General features: G+C 37.5%; 1 protein-coding gene across 3 annotated transcripts in view; it reads right to left on the bottom strand.

Moving 5' to 3' along the window:
• The window catches only part of LOC136870828 (protein CIP2A), a 251586-nt gene that overhangs the window by 47972 nt on the left and 183092 nt on the right, over positions 1-20522 (bottom strand). For all 3 annotated transcript variants that reach the window (XM_067144941.2, XM_067144942.2, XM_068227137.1), the window contains one exon: positions 2208-2323. In XM_067144941.2, coding sequence (XP_067001042.2) covers positions 2208-2323 — 116 coding nt within the window. The remainder of the gene's footprint in view (positions 1-2207; positions 2324-20522) is intronic.

Genomic DNA, 20522 nt, shown 5'->3' with positions numbered 1-20522 from the left:
GTAAAATTAGAAATATCTAAACTTGGCGTAGAGTCCAGTTCAACTTGGTCACACACCAAAACCACTTCTGATGCGCGACAGTGGAAAACTAGCGTGCGTCAAGTGACACAGAACTACTAGAGGCAAAACCCCAAGGTAAATACATAAAACTACAATTTACATGTTTAGTGAAACAAAGAAACGGGAATGCCTCGGAAACAAACAGGCAAGCCCAGCTAAAAAGCTAAGGCATCCGAAATAATCTAGTGGCGAGTCTGGGTGAGGTTAGAGCAAACTCCTATACGAAAAAGCAAGCGAAAATTAAATGAAATTTAAGGTGGAACAGAAATCAAGAGTGCTTACCCCTAAATGGCCATCCCGATGGCGAGGCATCGCTGGTGGCATCAAAACTTCAGACGGTCAAGAGATCGGAGACTGACAGACAGACCGCTCACAGACCACAGACAGGCCACGAAATGCTGCCTCGCTCTCTTTAAAAGGGGGACTCTGGCCTTAGAGTAGCCAATCAGAACGCAGAGCCCACCTATTGCCACCCAGATTCACCAATCACAACTCTTACTTCAGTCGCGATGTTAAAATACTTTCTCGAATACATACGATCGTGAATCTTCCATTTCCAGAATAGTCAGAAAATACATTCTAGAATACATAACCAACAAAAGACAACACACCCTGTTCAAAAATTCATGTGACAACTTTCTGGACAGTTCCAGTAAATATAGAAATGAAATCTACTATTTACAAATACCATATATTATCAAAATATTACACTGTACAGGTTAGGTCGTTACATGGAATACAAATAAAACACTATATCACCACACTTCAGATCATACAGTAAGTACTACGGAAGGTTTACAAATAAAGTCTTCAATAAATACTTTCCACTTCCAATACATTCTACACCTGTGACAGATTCATTTAAAATGTCAACTGCACAAAATGATGCTATTTCGCAGGAAGCAATGATTCTGGTTGCTTTAAGATATTATGCAGTGGGCAATTTTCTCATTAATGTTGGGGACCACAGGCCTTAAACTGCAGTCTCCTTATAATATTATATAACATACTGTTGGTGGTATGGATACTGTAATGTGAAGCATACAAATATTCCTACATAAATATTGTAATACATCCATATGTTCGTGTCCGGGCTGATGGCTGCGATCGTTAAAGCGTCAGGTTTGCATCGTCCGAAAGCATGAATAGGCGGTTCGAATCCAGTTGGTCTAAAATACTTTTACCATCAGAATGTTGGCCGGCACGGTAGGAGAGGTAGTGGTATGCAATTTCTAATCACAAGATTATATATTTATGGGATCAGAAAATTAATAATGTGTTTCATGCTTGCTAGTAAACTAATAATAAAATAAATTGTAGTTAAGAATGTTTCATCGTAACTATTGCCAGCATACCAGCAATAGAAATATTAATGCTATAGGGCGATGAGTATTATGCATACAGAAATACATACCGCGAACTAGGTTATGTTATAAACGAATATAGAATCAAGTAATACATCTCCAAATAATACACCCTCAGTGGTCTGTCTGCTGGACATTGAGACATTGTACCTACTTCCATAGCTATTGTGTTCCCACCAATATAAATGGTCCGTTATTGGACATTATAAATTTTCGTTTCGCCCTCATGTGCTAGGCTGGGCTCATCAGTTGGTACCTAGCACACCTACCAAGACGCTGGCTAGTGCATACCGTGGAGGCCACTGCGTAGGCTAATTGTAGCCACCGGCAGTGCCAATGCACTATGAGACACTTTGTCCCATTATCAAAAATTGATGCCTCCTTGGCCATCAGATGATATAGATGTTGATTCCCATAGGGAATCTGAACAATATAATACCAACATAAATTTATATTGGTATTATAAATGTACTCATTCGGAACAAATATTTCAGATTCCCTATGGGAATCAACATCTATATCATTTTTTTTTTTTTTGTAATGCCCTATGGGAATCAACATCTATATCATTTTTTTGTAATGCACAATAAATGAAACTGGTTGAGTCTATTTTGCCAGTATCTAAAACCTTCAGGTGACTGGATTGTTTAAGTATGTAACCTGTATTGTGTACGGTTTTCATGAAATAAGTTTAAATTCTTGACAAAGGTGATTGTTCATAGCAACCACACATAAAATGGAAATAAAGTCAATATTAATATCAAGGAAAGAAAACTATCATACCTGTTTAAGACTGTCATACTTTTTGGTCCACTTCTGGATTTCAGACTTATTCTCTTCTATACAACGCTCTTTTTTTGAAAGTTTGTCTTCAAGTTTAGACATTACTTTAGTGAGTTCTGTAAAACAAAGAACCAGATCATCATACAGAAATTTACATGCAGTAGAGTTGTTTGCAATGAGTTGCCAATTCAAAACTATTGGACACTAATAGGCAGTATTTTCGTCAGTAAAACACTTCAAAGAGGGTTCATAATCACCATTTAGTTCTTTAACATGATAATGCTTGAACTAAAAAAATTGTAAGTCACCTCAAATCACTCTGCTGAGAGCTCAACAGCAGAAGTATAAATCTATTAAAGAAACTATTTAAAATAGTTTATGTTGGGTCCACCTTTTCAATACACTTTTAATGATTGAAAATTATTTATTCTATCATACATCTTTCAGGAACAATATGCATTCCCTTCATCAGTAAAAGGAGTGCATACCTATTATGGTTGAGTTTATCAACAGCAGATGTATAGTCACTGAAAAAATGAATGCATGGTATTGTGTGTTCCTCAATTTAATATTTTATCAGACTTAACTTTAATTATCACCATAATACTCTGCAAGAAATTTGCTCACTATTTTATATGTTCAGAATTCCACAATATGCTTACACACTGAAAGGAAAACAAACATGCAATAGAAACAAATCTCCTTTGCAACAATTATGAATTGAAATGAAAACCATTCTTTGAACACTGACTACCTGTAGTCCTTGCATGTGTCATAAACTAAGTACTGTAGTTCCATTCATAACACCAAAATGGCTACGTGATAAATAAGCATATCCTTGGAACAAAATTCCAGTTGAAATTAAAGGCATAAATAGTCCAAAACTGTTTAAAAAGTGTCAAAACTGATATTTACATTAAACTATGAAAGTGGACTTCATAAATTGGCCAATAGCAAAACGAATACTTCTGATGAACATACAAACCCCATGCATACAAACAACAAATATTATGTCTGTAAGTTAAATAAAACTGTTCAGATTTAGTAAATTAAGATATTTAATAATATTCAGAACTAACGTTGGTACCCATTCTTCGCACGGGAATTTACAGTGGATTTATGCGAAGTAACAAGGCTCTATTCACACGCTTAATGAGACATGTTAAAATTATATTTTCCTACGAAAGTGCATGGCAGTAATGCAAAATATGAAGAAGCTGAACAAAGTTGAGGAAGTTTACGGATGATTTCCGAATTTATTATACGGTACAGTTGTTCCTGATCTGAAGTTGTGTGAAATTCTCTGTGGTTCTCAGATTGCATATTGTATCTGACCACTGGCATGGTGCTCTGATGCTGATGATACCTCCCTTCATATCTACCCCCTTGAAAAGAATAAAATGGCTCTTTTTCTTTTTTCTCCTGTAATGTCGTGCGTCAATTCGAACGTTAACATTCTTTACCCGATACCTCCATTTCTAACTTGTAGTTGGGCTGCCTAATCAGATGAAATGGGGTCGCTCAGCGGATACCTCAGGGTTTTCAAAGGCCAAGTAAGACATGTAATCTTACTTCAAGATACGCTTAACGTGAGTACGAAGAGATTAACGACTCACGGGTGACGCCTATAGAAACACATGACACAATATAATGACCGTCAACAATTTTTTTTAAATCAGAGTATTTAACTACGTGAGAACTGGTCATGGCTAAATGGAGTACTTAATTAATCAAAAATTCTCTTAGCTAAGCAACTAACTTACGAACTAGGCTACAATGAAAGAACTCATGATACATAAAATTGTAGAAAATAAACAAGATATTTATTGATTAAATATTGGACTATTAAACTGGAATGCAAGGCATTACTTGACGTTTCATATTACAAGTGTGGATTGTGAGTCAGCGCTGGCTCGTAGAAAGAGAAATACTATGTAGTCTTAATCTATCTAGATCAGTTCCTTCGTGAAATAAACTTTGCGTATGTACATATTTACAATCGATCACTGGACATCTAAGGTCCATACTGAAGTTAGTAATAGATATAACACCAACATAATCAAGTTGTTATGAGAGCTCATTTGCTTTAAGATTAATTAAACAAGTCTGAATTAAACACACGGTTACGCTGAAATGTCTATAAAGTCCACTAATAAACTCAAACTTATAATTGAACCAAATCCTAACTTTAAATTGCAGGACTGAACTGTATATCACAGATATATTTAATTGCCAATCATATTAGAGTTGAGCGTTGAGAATATTTCATAGTAAATTGTAGCTGATACTCAGTAAATGACGAGTCACTAATGAGAAAATCCATATAAGTAAACTCGAATAAGTAAATCTAGATGCGTAAATTTAAATGCATAAATCCATATGAATAATTCCCAATGAATAAATTTGAATGCATAACTCCATATTAATCAGTCCGTATGAATAAATCCGAATGCATAACTCCATATGAATAAGTCCGTATGAATAAATCTGAACTCATGCTTTATTGCTACGTTCTCGTTGTGTATGGATACTACTTACGAACTAAGGCATTTGTTCCTAGTGCCTGTCAAATTCGGCTCCTACTCTGACATTTCCCTAGCTGTAGTTCGTTGCGAAAATGCAAGTTCAAACAGAGAATATGTTAATCTATTCAGCTATCTAACTAACTTCAACATAATCTTTGGCTGTCATACACATGTCTTTTAGGCTCAATGTCCCTTTCCTTCGTTATATTCCGTAACATTCTACTTCAATGCAAGCTATTTTATTCATACGCAGTTACAATGCAAGCGCTATGTCGCTGTGTTCAGAAACATACTATCATATTTATCGGTGTCGTGAATGTCTTCGGTCAAATACATCTATAAAACGTATCGTTGTATTCCGATATTCATTACAACACATCTAAAGTTGACATACGATCCCGTCACAAGCATAATTCTACAATAGTAAATTCTGTTCATACCTTGGCTTAGATCAATCCAGCGGTGTGGGCAATCTCACGTATACGAATCTAAAAAATGTAGTGTGGCATATCTTAAACTGCAGGCACTCAATGGCCCCTATGTAGTGCGTATAAAACTTCTCATATCACTATATAACTCATACTTTTCCTCAAGTTAGCACAACTGCAATCTTACTTCAACATCCATATAATATCTTAACATCGTAGCCTCAATATTAACTCGTCGCGTTCCCAAATACTTGACCATGTCAAACTACCACACTATGTTTCTTAAAACAACATTTTAAAGTTGCTATATATCTCATAACCTATGATTGAGTTCAATGCCCTTATTGCGAATCAAAAATAATGCGTGATTCCATATGTTTATTTTACACCGTGCGCAACCAATCATGACGTCGACTTGTAGCATTACCAATACGAAATCTCTGTAATCTGCCAGTATGTCATTACTATCAGCTGTTTTCCAAAATTCTTTTTCAAACCTCACGCTACATATATGTATTTTGACCCATATACGATGACGTATATATGCAACACATTATAATCTTATGCTATATTGTTAGATCACGTAACTACGGACTTAAATATCTCACACTTCATTGGTAACATTCACTTGCATTTCTTATATATCGGTTTATATTTAGCCCATCGGCACATGCCTAAGGCACATATGTAGGCAAACCAAAAATTATGCGATTCAATATTGTAAATGACTTAGCTCGCTCATGGTAGGTCCTGGTCCAGCTGTTCTGCTCCCAAATGGATGTAGTTGGGTCTGCGGTTAGCTCATGGGTTGGACATCTGGTACATCATCTGCTTCCTCATCACGGGATTACTGTCGGTTTCCCGTCGCCTTCCTCATCATGGCTCGGTCGTATGGTTTCCCGTCGCCTTCCTCATGATGCCTCGGTCGTATGGCTTCCCGTCGCCTTCCTCATCATGGCTCGGTCGTATAGCAAGATGCACTGGTCCCCAGCTTGGTCCATCATGTATATTTAGCACATCATCCTCATGGTCTTGTTATCAGCAACTAAATTAAGGATTATAGTGCAGTGAACAGCCATTATATAATTCTTTTTTGAAGTCCGTAATCCTTAAATTTATTATTTCCTTTGTGGCTCTCCGGCGTATATCTTCGACCTCGTTGGTGTTGATTTCAGTGAATGTATCTCTGTCGGCAGCTTCTTGTAGATCTTGGGGAAACTAATTTCTATTCTGATTCAATAATTCGAGATGTATCTCTTCTTGTATGAGATCCTTTTTTTATGCTGGTTTGGTTTCCCTTTGCAGAGTATAGATCAACTGCGCTCCGTATCCACCCACGCGTATCTCGTGGTACTTAGCTGATTCCTTTTTAATATCTCTAATCAACTCTGCTTATTTTTTTGATGAATTGACTTGTTTTCTTCTCGTTTCCGACGCTTTTTCCTTTAGTATAGCTTCTGATCCTTTCTTCTCCTTAAAAATTATACCGCGGTCGGTAGTTCCGTCTTCACTCTTCGTTGAGAAAAATTAAGATGGAGATTTCTTAACAATCAAGTTTTCTACTTTTTTTTCCGTAAAACAATACAGTAGACAGTCCACTGTCCGTTTCACCCTCAATACTCGACCGTTCCATGACGTGTATGGCCTCCTACGTCACCGCAACTGGTGTCTATTCTTTGCTTCCTATAGATTAAATGGGCCATACCTTCTCTCGGCGCCATTTTGAAAGGTGTCGCGGAGGTGCGAACGGGCACACTCCCATTACCCGCCTTGAAGTGACATGTCAGGCGGCACTTGGACTAAAAATCCAATTTTGCGTGGTCATCTGCGCTGTTATCCGTTGTACGACAAATACGCACGAAATAGGAATGGAAATAAAATATTCTTAAAAGTTTCTTATATACAGTCTTTTGATAGACCTAATGTTAACAAAATTATTTGAGATTATTCTTCCTATAAATATCAACTTCATGTGATTACCATGACATCATATGCACCTGATAACTCAATCCTGAGTGAGTAGATTCCAAATATACAGTTTGGTTGAAATAAATAAAGCAGTTTTCCACTTTTAAGAATAGACAGACACCAAAGAGAAATGTTCTACCTCATGGTTCTTCGGTGTTTAGTTACAATAGATGGGGTTAATTTTTAACCCAAGTGAAATATTAGGCATCCTCTGAGTTTCGCCTGTTATGGATCCCTTCAAATAACTGTAGGTCTGCGAGGGTGTCCGTCATTGGCTGTGGAACATGAAGCCTGTAGAAAATAGTAATTTTCTCTGTCATTTGAAGAGTAAGCAAAATTATGTACATACATTTTTAAAATTTAAAATGAAGGGGTGTTTCACATAGTCTACAGATTTTACATATAATCGTTAGTGTAAGAGAAAACTGAAGAAACTCTTCTGGTCTTCCTATAAACCCCCAGACTATTCAGAGATTATTAAATTATATGCATATCAAAACCTGCTCATGGATGAGTAGATTCTAAATATAAAGTTTGGTTGAGATACACTGAATATTGTGGAGAAAAAAAAAAAAAATCCTCTTCCGGCCTTTCTATAAACCTCCAGTCTATTTAGATATTTAGAGATTTTTAAACGACATGCATATCGAAAACTGCTCCTGGATGAGTAGACTCTAAATGTGAAGTTTGGTCGAGATCTGTTCAGCAGTTGACCCACAATGGTGGAACAGACACAAAAGCTAAAAGCTACTGATACAATATTCAGTTGACCTAAAATGGATAAATATATCAAAATATGGGAAAATAAATTAAATTACAGACAGCTGGCCCCCTACACCGCGGTAAGCGGAACCGCATATTTATATAGTTGACGTTCTATATGCTAGTGTATATTGAATTGACATTTAATTTTATTTACATTTTATATTCTGGTTCAGAAATAGATGAATTACAACGCAGACATACAGTATTTTCATGGTTTCCATTCTGGAACGCAGAACATGAATTGTGGTTAGCATTTACACTTGCCCCGATGATTGGTGCAAGCAGAACCCAAGGCCTGTTATTTTCCAAATTTTGGGTTAAGTGGAAATAATTAATTTTAACATATAATACCAATAGAAATGTAATTTTTCCTTAATTTTCATACATTTCATAAGAATCAAATGAGACATCAAATTTGAATGTGCCTCATTTCTCAAATGCTGCAAGTGGTAAATATTGAAAAATTTCCTCAGGTTGAATTATACTCTTGTCCTAATGTTGGGCCAATGAAATGTTGATTTAAGCCAATTCTTCACGCACATTTCACCTTCAGACATGGCTCCTTTTTCGTCAACTGTCCAACATACATTCTGACTTTTTCTTATGACAAAATTTTGCAAGAATCCAGTCACCCACTTGCGCTGTTGATAAATATCTCTGCATTACATTTGTGAAATTAGGTTCTTCATCCATTTCTTTGATCTTGTCTTCCAGTTCAAAATTGTCCAAGTCGTTTGTGCATTCCTCAGCATTATCTTTATCACTACTTTCCTCATGATTCACTGTTATCTCTCTCTCTCTCTCTCCTTGCTTTTCAGATTTTGTCCTTTTATTTTCTTTCAGCTTTAGAAATGCCTCCTCTGAAGTAGTAACTTCTGCCCCTCTACAGTTTCTTTTTCTTCCATGAGTGACTCTTCCTGCTTGTATTAATTGCTCTAGAAGCAACTCTTCAAATGAGACCCTTTGTGTACTTGATGTTGATGCTTGGGGAAGCAATATCATTTGAATTTGAATCAGATGTTAATGCAGAGCTGGAGGAGTTTTTTCATTAGATACTGATAATAGCAGAGCTCAGGTAATTTCTTCACATGACACTTCTGATGGAAGAGCTCCTGCAAGGGTCACTGTTGATAACTGATGAGTTACATTGTTGCAAACCTAACCATCTCCTATATGCATGCGGTTAGTAACTTTCTACTGGGATTACTGCACTGCAATGTGCAAACATCCCAGCCACTCCGTAGATTTTTTTTTTTGCAAGTTGCTTTACGTTGCATCGACACAGATAGGTCTTATGGTGATGATAGAACAGGAAAGGGCTAGGAATGGGAAGGAAGCAGCTGTGGCCTTAATTAAGGTACAGCCCCAGCATTTGCCTGGTGTGAAAATGGGAAACCACAGGAAACCATCTTCAGGGCTGCCGACAGTGGGGTTTGAACGCACTATCTCCCGAACAGTGGATACTGGCTGCACTTAAGCGAGTGAAGCTACCGAGTTCGGTTACTCCGTAGAATAGTAGGATCAAGTTCTAACCAGATTCTTCATATGATGGATGCAAAAGATTTTGGTAACTTATAACCATAATTTTTTAAATTGCCATTTTATAAGTTCTTTGTCCCACATTAATCTCAAGGGTCTGATTACACTCGGGTCCATTGACTGGAAAGCATGGCTTGTGTGTGGTGGTAACTTCAGCATCACTAAATTATCTTGTTTAGCTCTTTGAACAAGCAAGAAACCAAGGTGTGAACTATGGCCATCGAAGATCAAAATGACTGATCTTTCGGAGGGATATTCTTAAAGAAATTGTTCTCTCAAAGAAGTTCTTAAATGTGTTAAGTTTCCATCCACCCATTTTTGCAGCTGCGTAAGTCATGCCAGGATTCTCTTCTCCTAGTGATAGACAACGCTCTCGCTTGAGCCTCTTGCGAGAATATCAAGACTGATTCTCATGTGCTCCAATCTGTGCGATGTCCCAGTAACTATGACTATAAGCTTGATAGTATATCATCAGCAGTTCCCATTTGGAAATGTGTCGATATATTTTGTCAAAAGCCTAGGCAAGTACTGCACGTTGAACTATGAGTGCCTTAATACCATTAACGAAAGTGAAAACAGAATGTCAGTATCTTAAACGGTTCACGAGTTATTTCAGGGGGTCATCTTAGCTGAATAACCGTTATAATTTGTTAATAACTATTGATAGGATATACACCTACCCGGATACCTTGCAATTGTTGTTGACAGGGTAGCTTCTTGTGATGGAGACCGGGCGGGAGGTGTTCTGTGATGATACCCCTTGAATAATATGGATTTTTAAGTGCCGGATGATCACAGAAGTATATCTGCCCACGTATTTTAATTCTTTTGAACAAACAACACAGCGGACCTTGCTATGTGGCATATCTTCAAAATAACCAACATCCACGACTTACGTTGAGTTTCGGACATCGTCTTAAAGTTGTCTCATACAATTAGACACAATTACACATTGCACCGTCATATACCGAAGTACCTAATTATGATGCAAATACTCTATAACATAGTAAGGAATTATTTCTTTCATCACCAAAATATCAGTAAACAAAAGCAGTGGTCATATGATATTGAATGTGATGTCCGATAATGATGTACACCTACCTTGTCATTGACGACCTTAGTTCTATTTTGGTCCAAACAAAAACCGGTTTAATCAGTGTTACAAATCTGTGATGGAGGAACATCATCGATGACTTCTTTCAGAAGTTTAAAATAAGTTGAATCAACAAAAGGGTCCATACTTCTTTTTCTAGCTATTACTATGCTTTGAGGTTTCTTCCGACTCAGATTAAATATTTTCTTGAACCTGTTGAAATAATCATCACCTGGTATTCCATTCTTGAAGGGAGTCACAATTTTATTTTCAGTTACATAGCATCCTATGGTGTCTAAAACTTCTCTTTAGACCTAAACCCCACATCTCCATCGTTTTGATACCATCAGTAATTATCTTCTCTTCTTCATAAGTGACAGTAGTAGGTCTACCCATAATCACACTTTTACTCCTTGTCCTTTGACATACGTAAATAATGATTGTTTAGGTATTTTGTATGTTTTTGCAGCCCTATATAATGTTAATTGTCCACTTTTAATTAATTTCACAGCAATCTTCAAATCGTCCTTTGAGTATGATGGAGGTTGTGTTTTACGAACATATGTACACACCATTTCTCGAACAAGTGGTTTGATTATTAACTTGATGGGAGAAATGGAATCTAATGGGTTGCACTTACCCCAGTGACAATTTAATCTGGGGCAAGAGGAACCTATATTGATTTCACTCATAGTAACAAGATTGCATCTACCACAATACTACGGCATGTTGAGATTTTATTTAACTCATATTTACTGATTTAACCTTAATGTAATCCGTACATTTCTTGGTGTAGCAATCGTAAAACGATATGTCGCACTAGGTCACACTAGGAGCTGATATGGCATACATCCAAAGAGTAGCGTATTACAGCTTGACTGCTGAGAGTTTTGGATACGTAGCAATTCTTGTGTGTCATCAGAAGTAACAAGATGAAATTCTCACAAGTAGCTCCACTTCATATAAATTATTCATGCTACGATAGCCATAGGTTCCATTTCCCCCGAATTAAGACTTATCCCGGGGTACCTTATAAGACAACAATGGATATGTTTGTAAGCAAGAACCTTAATTTCGAGATTTTCTGCCCTTAAATGGTACATCATATCGACAAACAGACTGCACCTTCAGACGCCTCTTTTAGTGTTCTACATGGCTGGTCCCATGACATTTTCTCATATTTTTTATATTTACGGGTTAGATTGAGTTAGAAACTTTGAATACCGGGTGAGTTGGCCGTGCGGTTAGGGCCGCGCAGCTGTGAGCTTGCATCCAAGAGATAGTAAGTTCGACCCCACTGTCAGCAGCCCTGAAGATGGTTTTCTGTGGTTTCCCATTTTCACACCAGGCAAATGCCGGGGCTGTACGGCCGCTTCCTTCCCACTCCTAGGCTTTTCCTATCCCATCATCACCATATGACCTATTTGCGTTGGTGCGATATAAAGTAAATTGTAAAAAAAACCCACAAACTTTGAATAGGGTGAAATTTTAATACAGTTTCCACACAATGCTTTATTTTTCGCATAATTATGGGGCGGATGGAATCATAAAATTTGGCCATCATATGGTCACTGGCCATACCAATGTGCATGTCGATTTTGATGATTCTATCTTTCTTATGAGTGGGTCAAACTAAAAAAATGATATGTGTAAAAAGTATAAAATTCACCTAAAATCGAGAAATCGCAATAATCACACATCCTTTGTGAGTGAACACGTGGCGCGTCGGTGCTCTAGCTGCAGGAGTGTGGTAGTGACGACTCTCTGTTGTTGTTCCCGCGTAGTGATTTGTGATAATGGAAAAAACTGAGATTCGAGCAGTGATTAAATACTTTGTAAAGAAAGGTATGAAAGCATAGGAAATTCATGCCGAGTTTCAGAACACACTGGGGGACTCTGCTCCTTCATTTTCAACTGTTGCCAAGTGGACCAGCGAGTTTAAATTTGGTCGGGAGAGCTTGGATGATGATCCGTGTAGTGGACAGCCAAAAAGTGTTACGACCCCAGAATTTATCACAAAAGTGCATAAAATGGTCATGGAGAAAAGTGCGGGAGATTGCTGAAGCTGTAGGGATGTCCTCTGAATGGGTATATTATATTTTAACCGAAGAATTGGGTATGAAAAAGTTATCCGCAAGATGGGTGCCGCGGCTCTTGACATTGGACAATAAACGCACCAGATTGGAAATGTTGGAACCAAGTCTGGCCCGTTTTCAGTGCAACCAACAAGATTTTTTGTGCCGGTTTGTGACTACAGATGAAACTTGGGTCCACTACTATACCCCAGAGACAAAACACAGTCAAAGCAGTGGAAACATGCTGATTCACCACCAACAAAGAAAGCAAAGGCAGTGCGTTTGGCCGGAAATGTCATGGCCTCAGTTTTCTGGGATGCAAAAGGCATTCTGCTGATAGATTATCTTCTTACTGGCCAAACAATTAAAGGGCAATACTATGCAAGCCTCCTAGACCAACTACAGGAAAAGATATGCGAAACAAGGCCTGGTCTGGCAAGGAAAAAGGTCATCTTTCACCAGGACAACGCTCCGCCGCACACAAGTGTTATTGCCATGGCAAAACTTCATGAACTGGGGTACAAATTGTTGCCACATCCACCTTATTCACCTGATTTATTATTAAATGAAAAGCGCACCATCAGACTCTCATCTATTCCCCAAGCTGAAAATTTTCCTCGGTGGATGGAGATTTTCTACAAGGGAAGAACTGACAGCCGAATTGGAGTGGTATTTTGCAGGCCTGGAGGAATCTCATTTTCGAGATGCGATCAAGGCATTGGAACATCGCTGGACCAAATGCATTAGTCTACAGGGAGACTATGTTGAAAAATAAAAGCAGTTCCACCGAGGTAAGATACTTAATTCTAGTATATTCCATTTTTTTTTTTTTGCTAGGGGCTTTACGTCGCACCGACACAGATAGGTCTTATGGCGACGATGGGATAGGAAAGGCCTAGGAGTTGGAAGGAAGTGGCCGTGGCCTTATTTAAGGTACAGCCCCAGCATTTGCCTGGTGTGAAAATGGGAAACCACGGAAAACCATCTTCAGGGCTGCCGATAGTGGGATTCGAACCTACTATCTCCCGGATGCAAGCTCACAGCCGCGCGCCTCTACACGCACGGCCAACTCGCCCGGTCTAGTATATTCCAAGAACATTTCAAACCACCTACGTATATATAATGATTTATATGTATAATATTTTAAATTGTTTAATGGTTGAATACAATATAGTCTGGCATAACAGCAGGCTGCATAACCTGAGCAATGCCATATAAGAAAGACAAGATAACCATAAAAATAATAATATTAATCATAAAATAATAATAATAAGAAGAAGAAATCCCTGTGCCTGGTTAGCTTGTGTGGGGGTTTGGCTCTGAACTGAGTAGGGGCTAAATGTAACCCAGCATAAGACACTGTGGAGGGGGAACTCAACCCTGACACAGAGCGTCCCAATGGCTGAAAGGGGAAGTTCCTGTAGATATGCAGGACAGGTGTGAATAAGGCAATTCCAAATAAGCACCCGCGGATCAACTGAGGTCAAGAGAAAAACGGTCAACGGTCTCAACGGCAGAAGAAGAATCTCATTTCTCAACGGCTGACAGGGCGGAAGAACCTAGTGAAGTCAACCATGAAAAACAATAATTTCAGACTAACAATCGGATCTTACTTTGGAATGTTATTCCTACCCTTGAAACATACAATTTCAATTGCAGAATGGAAAAGCCGCTGAAAGAAAGCACTACCCCAGGTGGCAACTCGGAAGAGAAATCCACCATTGCGTTATGCAATGCATCGGGATCTAGGGTTCTGGGGAGTCCCAACCTCTGCAATGGGGATGAGTCGGAGCATCCTTGGAATCCGTCCAGACTTAAGTTTAAACAGAAGTTTTTTGCAGGCACTTTGAATGTAAATTCTTTGTTGAAGGTTGGTAAACAGAAGGAATTAGAACTACTTCTAGATAGAAACGAAATTCAAATCTTAGCAGTACAAGAGACGAGATTTTTGGATGAGAATGTGACAGAAACAAAAGAATATTGAATCTTTAAAGGTAAACCTGCGATTAAAATTATGAACGGAATGCCACTCTTGGGAACAGCCTTTTATGTCCATAAAAGTTTCTTAGACAATGTAACGGAATGCAAATCCCGCTCAGAATGATGAACTGCAAAAATAAAAAATATATTTTTATTAACTCATGAACGAATAAATGAAGACAACAAAAAGAACCCAAATAAAGTAGAGGAATTCTGGACACTCCTGGATGATGAATTATCTAAAATTCCAAAATCAAATGTGGTGATATTACTTGGCGATTTCAATGCCCAAGTAGGAAGAGAGAGAAGGTATAGACCAATAGTGGGAGAATATGCCGCACACCATAGAACAAACATCAATGGAATGAGATTAATTACCATCTGTAAAAATTTTCAGCTGAAGTTAATGTCAACTTTCTTCAAGTAATTGCCAAGGAAAGCTAAAACATGGATTTCTCCAAATCCATTACTAGGTGAATTTCAACTGGATCATGTAGCTGTACCCAAAAGAAACATGAAAGAAATTAGGAATGTCAAGGTAGTAAGAAGCATAGAATTTGACTGCGATCACTACTGTCTAAAATCAAACTAAAATTATTACCCAACAGAAATCACAGAAGAAGGGAAAGAGTAAACAAATATAACACAAACAGACTTCAAATTACACAAGAAACATTGGGAGCATTTCAGGAAGAAATAAAAATATCTCATCATGGGAAGTGGCAAGATTTATCTAAAGAAATAACCAATGCAGCCCAGAAAACATTTGGATTAGTCAAACCTAAAAAGAAACCTTGGTGGAATCAAATATGTGAAGATGCATTACAAGAGAGAATAAAACAATGGAAAAAGTTTAAATCCTCTGGAAAGACTGAGCACTATGACCAATTCAAACAGCAAAGGAAAGACGCTGCTAGAATAATAAGGGGAGTTAAAAGAACTTTTGAAAAATCACAACTTATTGACCTGCAAGACAGTTGTGTTAAAAATAACTCTCGAAACTTCTACCAGACTTTTAAGAGTCAGTTAAAGGGGTATCAAGCACCTAGCTTCAAATATGAAAATGGCAGACTTGGCCTAAGCAATGCTGAGAACTGTGAAATACTTGCGAAGCACTCTGATCAACATTTAAACTGCCCTGAACTTGACCATAAGTTGGAATTCTCTCAAACAACTGAAAATCTGGAGGAAGATATACCACCCACTGCTGAAGAAATTAAAGAAGTAATTAACAATCTGAAAAATAATAAAGCTAGTGGAGAAGACTCTACAATGGCTGAACTTTTTAAATGGTGTCAGTCAAAAATCATTGAAGAGCTGCAGTTAATCTTTGAAGATATTTGGAGAGCAGAGAGGATTCCAGAAGAATGGAAAGTGGCTCTAATACACCCATTGCATAAAAAAGGGGACAAACAAAAGGTTGATAACTACAGAGGCATCTCTCCTCTGCAAATCGCATACAAGGTATTCTAAAAAATATTGCTTAATAGAGTAGAATCATCACTTGACAAGCAACTGGGTGAATATCAAGCTGGATTTCAAAAAGGTAGATCTTGTTCACAACAAATATTTAACTTAAAATCCATCATTCGCCATAGGATATTGAATTCAAAAGACACTATTGTGACTTTTGTATATTTTAAAAAGGCCTTTGACTCAGTTGATAGAGAAACCATAGATAAAACTATTCGTGAATTTGGAGTGAGAATTAAATTGGCAAACCTAATACGTGAAACCCTTACTGACACAATTTCAAAGGTGAAATTTATGGGTGAGATATCCAAACCTATTAAGATAAATACAGGGGTACAGCAAGGTGACGGTCTGTCACCCCTTCTATTCAAGTGTGTTCTAGAGAAAATTGTAAGAATCTGGAACGTAAAGCTTAAAGAGCATAACATTTTGCCAGTAACTTTGGGGAGAAAAAACAAAGGCATTGAAATGAATTGCCTAGCATATGCAGATGATTTCGCTATATTGTCAGAAAACCTAACAAATGCAACAACACACATCAATCTCTTGGAAGAAATAGCCAACAAGACAGGTTTGAGAACCTCCGTAGAAAAAACAAAATTTATTACAAACATCAAGAATGCTCCAAAATTTTTAGCAACAGATACTGGTCCAGTAGAAAGAGTAACGAAATTCAAATATGTGGGGGAAATCATTCAAGAAAATGGTTTAGACAAATCTACAGTAGAAGAAGGGTACACAAGATGGAAAAAGCATATGGTATCACAAAGAATTTTTATAAAAAAAAGTGTCTATCTAAAAATCTTAAAATAAGGCACTACACTACAGTGGTGAAACCGGAATGCTTATATGTAAATGAATGCCTGGTACTAAACTATAGATTAGATAAACTTGAGGTACTAGAAAGGAGAATCATGAAAAAAATCTTAGACCCTGTAAAAACAACAGAAGTATGGAAATTAAGATCTAATGATGAAATATACAGGAACATAGAAAACATAACAAAAACCATAAGAAAAAGGAGATTGCAATTTTTCGGACATATTTACAGAATGGATGATTCCAGATTAACAAAGAGGATTTTCAAGTACCTTTGGGACAAAAAGGCAAAAACTAGCTGGATTCAAGAAGGAAGGAAAGATTTAGGAAGAAATAATATAAGAGAAGAAGAAACTATGGACAGAGAAATTTTTAGAAAGAGGGTAGTAAGTATGGAAGGATTCCAAGGAAGATTGAACAAGAAGCCTGGTGCGAAGTGATCCGAGGCAGAAGGAAACAGCATAGTGAAAGAATATTGGCAGGAGCGGAAGAGAAAACAACACAGTATGAAGAACTGAATTGAAATTGGAATGTGGTCCTTAGCAGGCCTCATCGGAAATAAGAATAATAATAATAAGAAATCCTCATACCACAATGCATTCCTACTATGTAATTAGGATCATCTAAAGATGTGACCCATTTCTATTTTTTGAGTAGTGTATAATTCACCTCCGATGAAGATACACACCCTGAGGATACCCTCGACAAATGTTATGTTTATAGGTTCAATTATTTCTACGAAAAGTGTACCGGTGAGGAACTTATACATGTGCTCATTCCTTTTCTGAGGAACTGTACATTCATAACACACTATCTTGAGGCAATCACTCAAAGCATGTAAGCTTGATTTGATATCAGTATTTCTTCATTTTAAAAAACTATTTGTTTAATGTTGTACTGACACAGACAGGTCTTGGGTGATGGTGGGATAGGAAAAAGCTATGACTGGGAAGGAAGTGACCGTGGCCTTAATTAAGATAGAACTCCAGCTTTACCTGGTGTGAAAAATGAAGGAGTATTGCCACTCCTCGCATGGACAACAGCTTCACAATATCTTCTCATGCTTCCAACAAAGCTTTGCAGGTTCAGTTGAGGGAGAAATTCCTACTCTTTCAAAGGGCATCTTCAAAAGCTTGTAGTGTTTCGGGTGGTGGATTTCTCGCTTGGATGCCTTGCTCCAGGTGGCTCCAGACTCGTTTAACTGGATTAAGGTAGGGACCATAGACAACTCCTCAGGATTGCCGAGAGTGAGTGTGTGAAGTTTGTATGTCTGTTTGTTTGTTTTATTGAACCCACTATCTCCAAAATGCAAGCTGACAGCTAGCTGACTCAAACAGTACAGCCAACTTGTTGGTTTATCATCATGTAGCTCTACAAATACTGGTCTGAAGAGGCAGAATTTGGACAACATAGTCAAGTTGGGTAAAGATGCAAGACATCCAAGCTTAATTCTTTTTTTCCTTCCTAAACTAGCATCAGTGATAGTGTGTTAGTCTCCAGATCCCAAATTCACAGGTTTAAAACCGGCAGATGTAGTCAGCTGAGAACAAAGTTTATTCGACACTGTGTTGTATGTCTGCATGTAAAGGATTTCTGGCAATATTTTTGGTGTTTACTCAACAAAATGAATTTAAAACTCTGTCACAGTTCACTCTGCAATCTGGTAGAGTAAAACAGAACATTGAAAATTATGTCCACGTAGAATGTCTGCACACAGCAGCTGATGCAAGATTATTATTATTATTATTATTATTATTATTATTATTATTATTATTAATTATTTTTATTTAAATTTGAAAAAAAGAGTTTTAAGACACTGTTTTATTATTTACATACAATATGGCTGGAAAGTTCATTATGAAGTCAACTGATATATCGCACATTTGTCTGCTACAGAGTACGGTATAACTCTGATACTCTCCAGCCTGTTGGTTGTTCTTTGGGAATGGTGAAGGGAGACACCAATACAAAGGAGCAGGCTCCTTTTCATTTTTAATATTTGGAATGTTATACAGTCTAAACTGGTTAAGACGTCCCTCTCGGGCAAGTTTCCCTGGTTATTATGTCATTATTCCAAAGTCCCAGGACATGTCCTATTAAATACATGCTAAAGAAACCTGGATAGCACATTTACATTACTCTTTAGTATGTTCGTAACTCCCATCATAAGAAATTTAAATTAGCGTTCCCGGCCATGTTGTACGCAGGATGGGCCAGCGGTGGGTAAGGATTTGGTAGAGAACTGAATTTTATGGCCCCAGAGCGCAGTTGCGTGTCGGCCTACAGCTGCAGGGAGTGTCGGTCCCAAGCCAGTCAGTCTTATTCTCTTTGCGTCTGACGTGTTGGTGCTTAATTTTATGTTCGTTAGGCCTCTTTGACAGTGCAGGTTTGACCCGTTTCCGCACTTAACCGCCTAGGCCTAAACTAAGAACTGATTGTTCAAATAGAATCTTTCAGATGACACGGAGGCAGAGAGTAACCGCACGTGGGAGAAATGTTTGAGAGGGCAGTCCGTAGTAAGTCGTGGTCCTGTGCCTACAGTTACTTGTTACTGGACATTAGTTTGTATGCATGTCATCATACACAGCGGATCGACCGTGCTCGCGACATCAGTGCTGTACTATGACCTGTATCAGAACCTGATAGTGTACCTATAAAGAAGTAGAAAGTTATTCGTGTGCTTTTTTCTTTTCCTGAGTGATTTACAGCGGTTGTTATGGAACCCAAAATAGACACTGAGAACTTAATAACTTTAATGTCGGAAATACCAGTGGTCACATGTGATAAATATCTTTTTTGATCCGTATTGATGATATTTGATTGAAATAATAACAATAAGTTAATTTATTAATTCGACCACCTAATCAATACAATAAGTCTTGTCTTTGTTGATTTACATTGACATGTTAATTAAAATGGTACATGTTTCGCCTTGTATATAGGCATCATCAGCCATTGCCTTCACCTTGAAATAAATCAGGCACCTGATTTACATATAAATAAAATAAAACTAATTTATAAAAAGCCTTGAAGAGACTTGAACGAAAATTAACATATGGTAAAAGAGTGATACAATGTTGGTTTTAAAGATATTGCAATATTGACATTGGAAGGCTTATACTGTAAGTAAAATGAACAAAGCAACAGTCTGTTATAAACAAGTGGTAAGATTGCTATAAAATGATGTTGACCGACCAGCGGTTACAATTAGACAATGACGAGAATGACGATCAAAATCGTATTTATTCAAAACACATAATGTTGAATAAAATAATGTCGAAGGATGGTCAAGTGACCTGTAATTACTTGTTTACATGAGATAAAAGTCGAAAGTCAATAGCACATGGTGTTGTGGTTCACTCACCATCGTCAAATGGTAAGTGTACATGATTTCCACCTAAACATTTTATTACGATTTTTTACATAATTAACAGCAAGCTTCTGGTTTCCCTTTACAGATTCAACTGTCACATTGCCTTTTCGACCAGCATGTCAATAAACCCATATTCTTAACGTTTTAGCATCGCATCAAATTGAGATGGTCCATAGAGGTCCAATTTAAACATTGTTCATCAACCTTCATCTACAACTTCGTATTCTTTCATCAAAGTGAACCACAACTTCACCATATGCTATTAACTTTCGACTCT

The sequence above is a fragment of the Anabrus simplex genome, chromosome 1, assembly GCF_040414725.1.
Source record: "Anabrus simplex isolate iqAnaSimp1 chromosome 1, ASM4041472v1, whole genome shotgun sequence".
In the NCBI taxonomy this organism is placed as follows: Eukaryota; Metazoa; Arthropoda; class Insecta; order Orthoptera; family Tettigoniidae; genus Anabrus; species Anabrus simplex.
Note: the sequence above shows the minus strand (reverse complement) of the source record. Positions and strands in the feature narration are given on the sequence as shown.